Source organism: Erythrolamprus reginae, chromosome 5 (assembly GCF_031021105.1).
Source record: "Erythrolamprus reginae isolate rEryReg1 chromosome 5, rEryReg1.hap1, whole genome shotgun sequence".
Lineage (NCBI taxonomy): Eukaryota > Metazoa > Chordata > Lepidosauria > Squamata > Dipsadidae > Erythrolamprus > Erythrolamprus reginae.
In genome coordinates, this window is record NC_091954.1 from 24,209,513 (window position 1) to 24,222,059 (window position 12,547).

The 12,547-nt window shown below is 38.0% G+C and overlaps 1 protein-coding gene across 2 annotated transcripts in view; it reads right to left on the reverse strand.

Moving 5' to 3' along the window:
• The window catches only part of MICU1 (mitochondrial calcium uptake 1), a 191,229-nt gene that overhangs the window by 99,744 nt on the left and 78,938 nt on the right, over nt 1–12,547 (reverse strand). For both annotated transcript variants that reach the window (XM_070752267.1, XM_070752266.1), the window contains exon 6: nt 5,049–5,163. In XM_070752267.1, the coding sequence (XP_070608368.1) occupies nt 5,049–5,163 (115 nt within the window). The remainder of the gene's footprint in view (nt 1–5,048; nt 5,164–12,547) is intronic.

The following is a 12,547-nucleotide window of genomic DNA, read 5'->3' on the forward strand; positions in this document are numbered from 1 at the left end:
TCAACTGTATATAGAAGACAAAAGAAAGAGAAGAAAAAGAAAGTTTTTTGGAAGAAAAGACTTTAGGAGGAGGGAAGAAAAAAAGAAAAGGGGAAAAAGTGAAGTAAAAAGAATTGTTCAAAAAGAAAAAGAAGGAGGGTGGTATTTTAGTTCAACTATTTAGAATAGAGCAGGAACCCAAGGTTTTAACAATGCATATAGTTCAAACCAAACTTCTTCTAGTAATAAAAATGTAAGGAAGAAAGTCAAAGAAAAATCAGGGAAAAAACCAGATAATTATTCAAAGACACAATAACAGTATTGTATACTTTAGTTCTTCTTATAAATCCTGTAATTTTGCTAGGAAGTAGAAATGAAGATCCAAATCTCAAAGGGTAAAGTTATATTTGATTTCAATTCAAAATTCAAGGAGTAAAGCAATTCCAAAGCTTGCTTGTGTTCAAGATGGAGTCAGTTTATTTTCCAAATTCAAGACAGGAGCAAAGAACAAAGAAAGAGATCCCAAGATGGAGTCAAGTTAATTTTCGTGCAGCAGGCAGATGTTAAACCAAAGAGTTCTCAGCAAATAATCCAAAAGGTGTCAGCAATAATCCAAAAGGTGTCAGCGAATAGTCCAAAAGGCTCAGCAAGTATTCCCAATAGGTTAATCCAACAATAAGTAATCCAAGAAAAAAGTGATTTCAATCTCTTCTAGGTTCCATTTAATTCATGATTATTAAGTTATTCATGTTGTGAAAATAGGCAGCAAGAAAGAAAAAAAAAGGCAGCAAGACTGTGTTCCTCCGCTTCAGAAATTAAGTCCAGAAGATTATGATTTTAAAAGTCTATCAAGAACAGATTCTGTTCATCACTAGAAATTTTCTTTAGCAGTTAAAATTTTCTAAATAGTCATATCAAATTTAAACTATTTTGTTAAAGCATAAAGTCAGAAAATTATTTTGTAGATTCCCAAGCTCACGTTCAAAATGGAAAAGTAAAAGTGAAGAAAAAAAAATTAGGTCCGGCTGTTATTTGCGGATGGGTTTAAACAAGAAAAAACTTTCACTTTCGCCCTGGAAAAAAAAAACTTTTACTTAAAAGTTTTACGATCTTCTGACTTAAAAACGAAACAGAATGGAGATTTTTACCTTAAGTCCTTTCTCTGCTATATTCTTTTTCTATGTAGATGTAGATATTTTTACTTTCGCTTCTTTGCTTTTATTCTTCCCGCTGAGTGAGGGGAGAAAGCGCTGGCCGGTCCTCTTAAGCAAAGAGGAGCGGTTCTCCCGTCTCCGAAGCTGCGGGGCGAACCGCTGCCTCTGGAGTCCTGGCGATGGGTCCTCGGGCAGAGGAGAGCCCCCTGTTCATGGATCGGGCCATCCGGGCCCGATCCGATCGCAATTGCGACCTTCGGAGGGGGTAGAAGAGATTCGCCTGGCAGAGCCCTGCCAGACACGTCTCGCCGCGATCTCCACCAAACCGGAAGTCGGCGGCAGTAACTTCTTGGATTACCGGTCTCAGCTCGGCTCTCCTTTTTTTCCCCTGCTGCTGCTGCTGCTGTGTGCTCCTCACTTTTTTCCTCTTTCCTCCTTCCTGGCCTCAGACGAGCTTCCCTCTCTCTTGCCTGGCTTCCCTCCAGCCTCACGCGGCCACCTCCCAAGTCCAGGAGAGCTGTGCCGCACCGAAGTAGTCTGGGCTGCGGTCTTTTTCCCCTTGCAAAGCCCTCACTCTGCCCACAGCTGAGATGAAAAGGCATCGTGTGGCAATAACAGTTCACTTGAACGATGATGATCATTCAAACCACTCCCACCTGGTCACATAGCTGGTAAGCTACTTCTACCCAGTCACATGACCACCAAGCCACACCCACAAAATAAGCCACACCCACAGTGTGGCAGTAAATATTTTGGCTGCCCATTACTGCCTATACCCATGGAAAATCTACAAAAATGTGTTTGTGTGTGTGTGTCTGTTAAATGCATGGAAAAGATCAACTCATTCTTGGCATGCTGCATGTCGCATCTTTAAACTCTTAATTCCACAGCAAAGTAATTTACTAGAGGAACACGTATTTTCCTCTCTTTATTCTTCTAGCCACAAGGAATTTGATATGGGACTGGCTGTTCTGATGCCTCAGCTACTTTTAGTTGTGCTATTCTGAAAATGAGATCCAACAATACATGTGCATGGTAGAAAATGGGGAAAACATTTCATATTTTAAGTATTGTTTCTTCTTGCCAACAGACTAGTCGCCTGGCCAAATTGGTTATTTTCAAAACAAAAACATTTGTAGACAGATTATTATTCTCTTTGTGCAGATGTGTGTTTCTGTAAAAGACGGTAAGTTCCCTCAGCTACATACACAATTGTTTTCTAGGATAAATATAGCTGACCAGCAATGCCCTTGTCTTCTGCACTCACTATCTCAATATCTTTGGGCATCACAAAATTCTACTTGTTTGATCAGCAACTGGGAAGGGAGGAACGAAAGGTTTCAACTACTGTGTTCCCCCCAAAATAAGATCTAACTGAAATATAAGCCCTAGCATTTTTCAGGCTGCTTGTAATATAAGCTTCACCCCCCACCCCCAACTCCCAAAATAAGTCCCAGTTAAGATCATCAGTCAGACTCATTTACCATATATTTTCCCAAAAATAAGACTTTACAGGAAAATAAGTCCTAATATGTCCTTTGGAGCAAAAATTAATATAAGATCCTGTCTTGTTATCGGGAAAATACGGTAAGTCTCACCTCCCCATTCGAATATAGAAAGTTAGCTCTTATGTAGCAAACTGGTACTCGGGCAGGAAAGGCCACAATTCAATGGCAAAACAAAAATGCTCGATTCAGTAGAATTCTGTTGGAAACTATGGTGAGCCCTTGTTGTTGATGTTAGTGCATGGTATTGTGACCACAATGCCACTGCAGAACAACAGTTTGACTTGCCAAGGAAGCAGCCCTGTTATAGGAAACACTTGTGCACAAGGGTGCACAGCAGAGAAAAAAATTAAGCAACTCTTCCTGCAGTGTCACCCAAGACCTTCTCGAAGCTTCCTTGCAAGTGGGCACAACTGGGAAAGTTCAGAGCCGTCAGGAATCTGACTGACTGCACAGAGCACCAGCACATCTCCCCATCAAAGAGGTGCCTATATATCTACTTGCATAACGTGTTTTCAAATTGTTACGTGGACAGAAGCTAAGGCAAGTGACAGAGCTCACCCAGCCATGCAGAGCTAGAGTTTGAACCAACTCCAGCATTATACCTTGGTATACTAATAACAAAAGATTTAAGTGCCAAAGCCCACTGCAACAATATAGCCAAGAAAGCTTCAAGAGTTGTAAACCTAATCCTATGTAGCTTCTGCTCTGGCAATCTCACACTACTTACCAGAGCTTACAAAACTTTTGCCAGACCCATCCTCGAATACAGCTCATCTGTTTGGAACCCATATCGCATCTCACCCTTGAAAATGTCCAAAGATACTTCACCAGAAGAGCCCTTCACTCCTCCAATCGAAATAGAATACCATACGAGACTAGACTTTCAATCCTGGGCCTAGAAAGTTTAGAACTAAGATGCCTTAAACAAGATCTAAGTATTGCCCACAAGATCATATGCTGCAATGTCCTGCCTGTCGTCGACTACTTCAGCTTCAACCACAACAACACAAGAGCACACAACAGATTTAAACTTAATATTAACCGCTCCAAACTTGACTGTAAAATATATGACTTCAGTAACCGAGTTGTCGAAGCATGGAACTCATTACCGGACTCCATAGTGTCATCCCCAAACCCCCAACACTTTACCCTTAGATTATCTACGGTTGACCTATCCAGATTCCTAAGAGGTCAGTAAGGGGCGAGTACAAGTGCACTAGAGTGCCTTCCGTCCCCTGTCCTATTGCTCTCCTATATCTCCTATACCTTTCTTCTATTCCTATATCTCTTCTTCTATTCTTTCATTGATATGTTCTATTACTATACCTTCTTTTCTATTATTTCTTAGATATATTTTACTATGAGTATCTCCTCTATAACCTTCATCATGTATTTTACTACGTGTATATAGATACATACCCACTAAAACCCTCATTGTGTATTGGACAAAATAAATAAATAAATAAATACATAAATTATTAAGCCACTGAGCCACCGTGCCTCTGTGATCCCCAGTAGTCACTGTAGGTATGAAATTACGTGGATCACAGCCTGACTTGAATCTTATTCAGGTGCTGAGGAGGCTGCTTCCTAAATACCTAAAAGAATTTCATGATATGTCTTCCAATTATTGAAGAGGCTAACACAAGAGTTAAAAGGTGAGCAAGAAGAGCGAGAGTCATACAGGCTTGGTAAATATAACATTTAGCATATATGGAGCTGAATTTTAATTCCCATACAGGTTTTGTGATATTTCAAATCTTTCCAGATAGAGAATTTAATGATGTACACATAACTCTTTTCCTCTCTCACGAGGGACAAATGCAGAATATATGATTTTCCAAGCCAAATAACTTAGAACAAGATAGGAAAACGAGAGAGAATATTCTCAACCAGACAATTAGTGCTGCTCTTGCTACAGCAAGATAAATGACAGAGACTGAAGCCAAATCCAAAATTGATAAAACAGGAATGTTTCCAAGAGAAAGGAGAAAAGAGTTTTTTTTTCATTTCTGATATATATCAACCACAAATGGGACCCAAATAAATTATCTAAAAATGGATAGTTGAATGCACATTGACAATAATGGTGAGCAGGATCAAATCACAAAAAAAACATTGTTGTCATGATGCATTACACAATCAGCCAGATGTCTAGACATTTTTATCCACCTATCAAGTCCTTCCCTTGGGTTAGGCAGATATTGTTTAATCATTGAGGTATCGTCCCAGAATGTACCATAAGTTGTTTAAAGCAAAACTGCCTTTTGCAATTGACTGATGGTGATTTTGTCAAGGCTGATGGTGTTTAAACGGTAATAACAGATCTCTTTGAACTCTGTTTTTCTGTATTGGGGGGGGGGGGGACCTGAAATGAAAACAATATGGAACAAAAACATGTACTTACTTGATAGGACTGTTGTGAGGAAGATATAATCAGAAAAGGAAATCAAGCCACATTCTCCAAGGGCATAAAAGATGCTGTCTTCATCTGCAAACTTCTCACGTTCCTGGGAAATTCTCTATTTGAAAAGATTATGAATAGCACAATCCCAAGAGAGGAGAAATATATTTAATTAATAACAGACCATAGATTTAGTACTCTATTATTATTGCCATTATTCATTTTCTAAATTCTTTCTATTACCATTCAGATACTTTTCCAGTCTTTAAATCTGTCAGCTGGGCTTTGGAGGTTAAAATATTAAAACCAAGTGCTCTTCTATCTATATTTTTACATAAATTTCAGTTCTTTTTTGAGTTTAAATCTCTTTGAATACAGGAATTATTTCTAAGTGAGCAGGTTAGGATCGTACTATTAATATTTTCAATCCAAGGCAAATCAAGATATGCCTTGCTTCCTTCTAACTTAGTAGTGGGTATTTTAAAGCTTATATCTTGCCATTTTTAATAAACAGTGACCAGATAGAATCTAATGATAATTGATTTGGAGAGCTTTTATACTTCTTTGCACAGATAAAATACTGCCCATCTCTTAATTTGATTATGAAATGTGAAGCAAGTTACAGTACTTGAGTTTATAGTGTTGCACTATATGAACATTGCAAGAAACCAGAATGAATAGTAGCATGTATTTTTCTAAAACTTAACTAGCTTTGAAGCTTTGCAGACGTAATTTAAAGGATTTGTCTGGGCTATGATTTTTAGTGAGGCATACATAATGCAAAATTCTTTTTAACAACAGGACTGGGAAATGATAATCTAATGAAAATAAAGATAAAAGACCAAATCTAATCTCAGTGTCATGATTAAGAGGCCACAGTTTATCATCAATCGGTAATTGTAATGCAGACAGACCGTTCTGATTCAACAATTAATTTCCTTTCTCATTCTATCCATAGATTTAATTAGTAAAACTGAAAGCTATTAAGTTATTTTGCCTGCTGAAGTTTTAAAGGCTAAAAAAAGATGCAAAAATTGGGTTAGAGAGGCTGACTTCTATCATTTAAAAATAGTTTTTAAAAATTCAGTAGTATTAGAAAATATTAGAAGACAAGCAACACACACACACACACACACACAGAAAGAGAAAAGTACAGGTAGTAGAAACATTAAAAAGTGAGTTGTGGTTAATGTATATGAAACATGCAAGCACGGGAGCACAATAAATCACAAGCACAAATTTAAGAGCAATATTAGGGAACAAAAGACACCATCAACAACACACCAGGATCCAGTTATACAACTGTCTCCTATCTGTTACCTCTGTCTAGCGAGGATCCCATCATATATGAGATAAAGGAAAGACAATTTGTTAAGCAACAACACTTAAAGCACATTCACATCATCATCTATTGCATTTGAAGAGCAAGAAACATTTGAAACGATAAGTCATAATTAAGAAATGTAGAGAAGGCATTGGTTAGAAATTGAGATAGAGATTTAGATGCTGTCATGCTATAATTCTACTTCTCTCTGAAGTACCAGAACTGGAGATAAAGCTATAATAAAATAATCATACTGAGAAAAAGGATAATCATCAAACTCTTTTTCAGTAATTCTATGTGGGAATGCCAAAAGTATCAAGGGAGAACTCGTAACAAGAGTCATTCGTAGTGAAAACATTTTATGGAGTGAGAAGTAGCAAAGTTGCACTTAGCCTGCAAAATACTGATATCCGTACTCATTCATTATATTTATGAAGTCCTTGGTGTTCTCTTAACTTGGTGTTTTTCAAACAATAAATAACAGCCTAACAGAGGAACCACCAAGAACATCCCACCAACTTTGACAGGGAAAATGTATAAAGGAAGAGCAACCGCTCATTCCCTTCCAGACAGTGATGGGCTACCAAAATTTTTACTAGCACACTGTGGGCGTGGCTTATGCATTTTGTTTCAACATCTTTCAGTGCAAATTGGGTGCTCTGGGGTGGAGCTCCAAATTTTGCTACTGCAACTGCATTCCTGACCGTTCCCGTAGGAGCCCAGCACTGCTTCCAGCACTGATGATGTTACCTAGGTCGGTAATGAAACAACAGCAAAAAAGATAACCACACTCAGAGAGCACCAAGGACCCCACAAATATTGGGCTACAAACATTCTCTTCTGTCAGTATCTGTTTGTGTCATTATATTTATTCTGACAAAATCAAAAGGGAAAGCTACATAAGGATATTGTATGGGCAATATTTATACATACAATTGACAACATCTGGAAAAAGATTTGAGACTCACTGCTCTCTCTAGGATTATGGAAACTGTACCTAAAATCAGAACTCTGTTGTTTACAGTATTATAACTTCAAGGTTATGCAATCATAATGTTACTACTCCTATCTCTTGTCACGTTGGTATCTTTTTAGCATGCAATTCTAACTGTAAAGAAAGTTCCACTGAAATGAGATTGAGTTCTACAGAAATATAGATTGCAGATTTAGAGAGAGAGATAACTTTAGTTAATACAGTATTTTAAACTCATTTAAAGGCATTCTGCTTGGAAAATATAAGACCCAAACAATACTTATCCCAGCCATTATGTATAATTTAATTATGGCATTCTGTATCTTTCTTTATATTAGGAGTAGTAACAATATATGTATTCATATAGCATACTACTAAAAATATCCATTTTGTATTATGTTCTAATTATCACAATGAATGAGCTTCTGACACCTCAATGCAGTTTTGTGAAATAGGTTAATACAACAGACATGTCCGTAATTCTATTATAAACCATTCTTGTATAAGAATGTGTTTTGGGAATCTCAACACTATCTCCCCAAACTATCATTCCAGCACAATGCATTATTAGTCTTGAATCAAGTGCAAGTTATTTAAAAAGAAAACATGCAGATGTGATACAATCAGTGGTAGTAGTAGCAGTGGTGGTAGTAGTAGTAGTAGTAGTAGTAATAGTAAATGACAGGTAATTAATGCTAAATAGATTAGTCTTCTCTTAATGATTTGCCATTGACATCAGAAAGACTAATAGTACATTCTGCTCTATTCAGATATTATAAGTGCTCTTTACACCTGGATTCCAAATCTATCCCTATCTAGTTATCAAAATAACTATTTTATAATGTTTCCATTTATAAAAATGGAAACATTACTGCAAAAATGTGATGGTTATTTTTTTTAAAAAGAATTTGATATTTCTCCAAATCAGCTGAGTCTGTTCAATATTGTCTGAAGCTCATTGTCATACTAAGTTATTCAATTTAATCCATTTAGAATTTAAAATAATATTCCCAGAAAAATGAAAGTTGCTCTAGCCATGGGGTACAAGCCTCTAGAAATAATCATAATGCAACTGAATAGTATACTAACTCCCTTTTTACGACACTGTAATCTCTTAGTTCGGGATAGACTCAAGGCAACTGGATGGAACTGAGCTTTTATTAGCCGGATGCCCTTCCTGATGCCACGCAGAGTTCTCTTTGGGTTTTTTCCCCTTGTGCCCTAGAAGAGAAATAACTGATGCTACCGAGGATTGAATTCCCAACCTTCCAAATGGGAGGTGAGTGTCTTCAAACCTAAGCCACCACAACACTGCTCACTGAATAGTATATACCAGTGATGGCGAACCTTTTTTTCATCGGGGTGCCGTAAGCATGTGCGTGTGCTATCACGCATGTGCGAGTGCCCACACCCATAATTCAATACCTGGGGGTGGCAAAAATGGCCCTCAGGAAGCCTGAAACAGCCGATTTCCCAAACTCTACTGGGCCTAGCAGGCCCATTTTTCGCCCTCGCGGGCTCCAGAGGCAAATATTCCCTCCCCCATCTCTCCAGAAGCCGGAAATGCCCCCCCCCCCAGCCTCCAGGCGAGCCGAAAATCAGCTGGCTGGCACATTGGAGCTAAGCTAGGGTAATGGCTCGTGTGCTAGCAGATATGCCTCTGTGTGCCACCTGTGGCACCCGTGCCATAGGTTCGCCATCACTGGTGTATACAAATATGTAAGAGTAATGCATATATTCTCTCTACTGCAATATATATATACTCAAGGAGGTAACCGGTTCAATTTCTATCAGATAGATTTAGACAAATATTTCCCAAACTTGGCAGTTTCCAGATGTGTGAATTTCAACTCTCAGAATTCTAAGCAATGGCCATCTAATCAATTAGTGATTGAGGAATTCTGAGAATCCAAGTTAACACATCTGGAAATGTCACAATTGGGAAACATTGATTTAGATCTTTAATTAAATGAGAAATAAAAAGTAAATACATTTGGATGAGGCTGCTGTGTATGGACCAGGCAGGAAAAGAGAACAAATGTTTTAAAAAAGACAACTAAAGGCCTGATTGTCAAAGTGACAACAAATGTATTCATATGTTCTAAAACAGAAGTTGATAGAGTTTGGCATGTGATTGTTGTAAGGCATGATGTACAGTATATACTACCATATACAGTATCACAAAGTACATTTACACATATAGCTGTATCATTGGGAAAAAAGGACTGGGGATTTTGAAGCTGCAATTAAATTCCAAAATAGGACTCCAAATTTAACCTGGCAATTTATGCACAGCTCGGTCATCACATGAACAGAGCCAAGCACATAAGGTTGCAAAGTCTTTATTAAAGCACAGAGATTAGTAATATGATTTGAGATATATGAATTATGAAACACCAAATATAAAAATAATTCCAAAAAATTATTTATAGCACTTTATTTACTAGTGTCACAAATTCAATTTCAGAAATTGAACTATAGCACATTAATATTATTAATCACCAAAACATGCGTATTACCATATACCCTTGGTCAGTGTGCATTTAATAAGCAGATTTTGAATTATCTGTCTCCAGCTTTTTTTCTCTCCCCCATCCTTTTTTTAGCATACATATTTAAACTGATTGCATTAATTCAGAATCTATATTAGTTTTTTATAAAATTCTGTCTTTAAAGAAACTGTGGATATAACTTTGTCTATACCAATTAGAAAGGGAAGGAGCGAGGAACCTTGTAGCTTAGAGTTCTTTCCTTCCTTTCAAGGTTCAGCCTTGCAAAATTATTTTCTGCTGGAGAAAAGAATTAGAATTTTCTGATTCCCATTGTCTTACAATACAATGCTTTGTTCTGTTCCAGAAAAGATACCTACCAGAACACAATAGTAAAAACTATTAAGAAAAAAGGAATTTGAACAAAGTGCAATCCCTACGCACTTCTTCCTGTTTTGGAAATCTGGATGTACAGTGATCCCCCGCTCGTTGCGAGGGTTCCGTTCCAGGACCCCCCGCAATGAGCGGGATTTCGCGAAGTAGCGCTGCGGAAGTAAAAACACCATCTGCGCATGTGCAGATGGTGTTTTTACTTCTGCAGCGCTAGCGAGGAGCCGAAGATTGGGGGCGGCGCGTGTGTTTTAAAACGTCCCCGCCGACATGGGGGGCTCGCTAGCACCCCCCCGAACCCCCAACCCGGGTTTGGGGGGGTGCTAGCGAGCCCCCCATGTCGGCGGGGACGTTTTAAAACACACGCGCCGCTTTCCAATGAGTCCCGAAGACAAACGGGGAAGTTTGACGTTTGTCTTCGGGACTCATTGGAAAGCGGTGCGTGTGTTTTAAAACGTCCCCGCCGACATGGGGGACTCGCTAGCACACCCCCGAACCCCCAACCCGGGTTTGGGGGTGTGCTAGCGAGCCCCCCATGTCGGCGGGGACGTTTTAAAACACCCGCGCGACTTTCCAATGAGTCCCGAAGACAAACGCGTTTGTCTTCGGGACTCATTGGAAAGTTGCATGCGTAGATGGTGTTTTGACTTCCGGGTTGAAAAATCGCGAATTATCCTGTTCGCAATGGTCGGGGACGCAATAACCGGGGGATCACTCTAGTTTGGACTAAATATAAATGCTGATTGCTAGTAAGAGCACATCAAAACTATAAACAGATAAATAATTTTAATTCAAAGACACCAGCATTGTTTTTATGAACACAATCAGCCCCCAAACATTACATTATTTTAACTTTCATATACCGGTAATATATATATAAAAAAAGGAACAATGTCCGTATACCAAGAGCTATAGGGAACACAATTACAATAAAATGGAGAGTGACTATAAACTGGCCATTTATCTTAAAATCATGAAGGAATGCAGTGACAGTTCAGTGATATTTTCCATGCCATTAATATTTACACTTCAATACTTTAAAAAAACAGTCAATAATCTTAAGCAATCAATACATTGTTTTTCCATCAAAACTAAATATGTACTCTATATCATGCATGCCAGAATTGCATACATCTTAACAAATTGGATAATTTGTTTGGTCTCATCTGCCTTATTTGGGATTACAGTAATTGAACAATCATTAGGGAAAAAATGAATGCTTAAGACTCTGCTTATTGCATTTGTTGCAATATCATTCTCTTTCAATCCCCATTGACCACTCTCAGGTTTGCTAACTGCATAACGTACACAGAATTTCAAGTAATCTCCTTTAAATTGCCAGCATGTGGTTCTTATGCATTGATGTAAATAAACTTTCACCAAGTCATCCCATTGAGAATTGCTTCTCATACCGGAGTTGGGAAAGGTTAGAAAAGTTTAACAGCAGAGAGAATTGTGTATTATGAAGTAAAACTGGATTAGCTAGGATGTGCACCTTTACAGGGAAGAAACGTTCCAGATTCTCAATTTGAACTGTTCATTAAAGGCATGTTGGCAAACCTGAAAAAAGGTTCTGTCTGCCTTAAAGATCATACCAATTTAGATCTAATTTTAATGAGGCAACTCATTTTTTTTACAGGTTTGCATGGAAGCTTGGTTGAAAGCAGCAACATCATTTTTTTACAGGTTTGCATGAAAGCTTGGTTGGCTTCCATGCAAACAGATGGCTGCTTTAATGCATAACAGAGAGATGTTATGTCCAATGTGAAATCCAATGCACAATTTCCAATAATTTTCATACTGTGCACAGCCCCAATAGTTATCCTTTCCAAGCTGTTATCCAATGGGTTTTTTATCCAAATATATTTTAACATCCATTAATCTCTTTTGATTACTTACTACTTAAATTTTGATTACTCAATACTTGAACTATTGCTGCCGAATAATAACATAATCTAAATTTGTCTGTGTAACTAAGTATATTTAGGGCACTAATAAGCATTTTCTTAAAATTAATTGTCAAAACGTAAGTAACAAAGAGGGTTTTCATTCTCAAGCGAGAGTCTCCCCAAAAAAGTGGGCTCTTTGATTATCATAGCAATTAAGGAACTTAACTGATGCTTATTTGAATCTATATCCAGGAAAAAAATTACAGCTGGAAAAGTCTAATGGAAAAATTGTTCATTTTCTCCCACCCAAATTTTACATACATGATCAAGCAGCAAATGTTAAATTCAGACTGCAGTTTGATAGATCAGGGGTATCAAACTCAAGGCCTGGGGAATCGATCCAGATATGGCTTGTGAGACTGCCCTGTAAACAACGA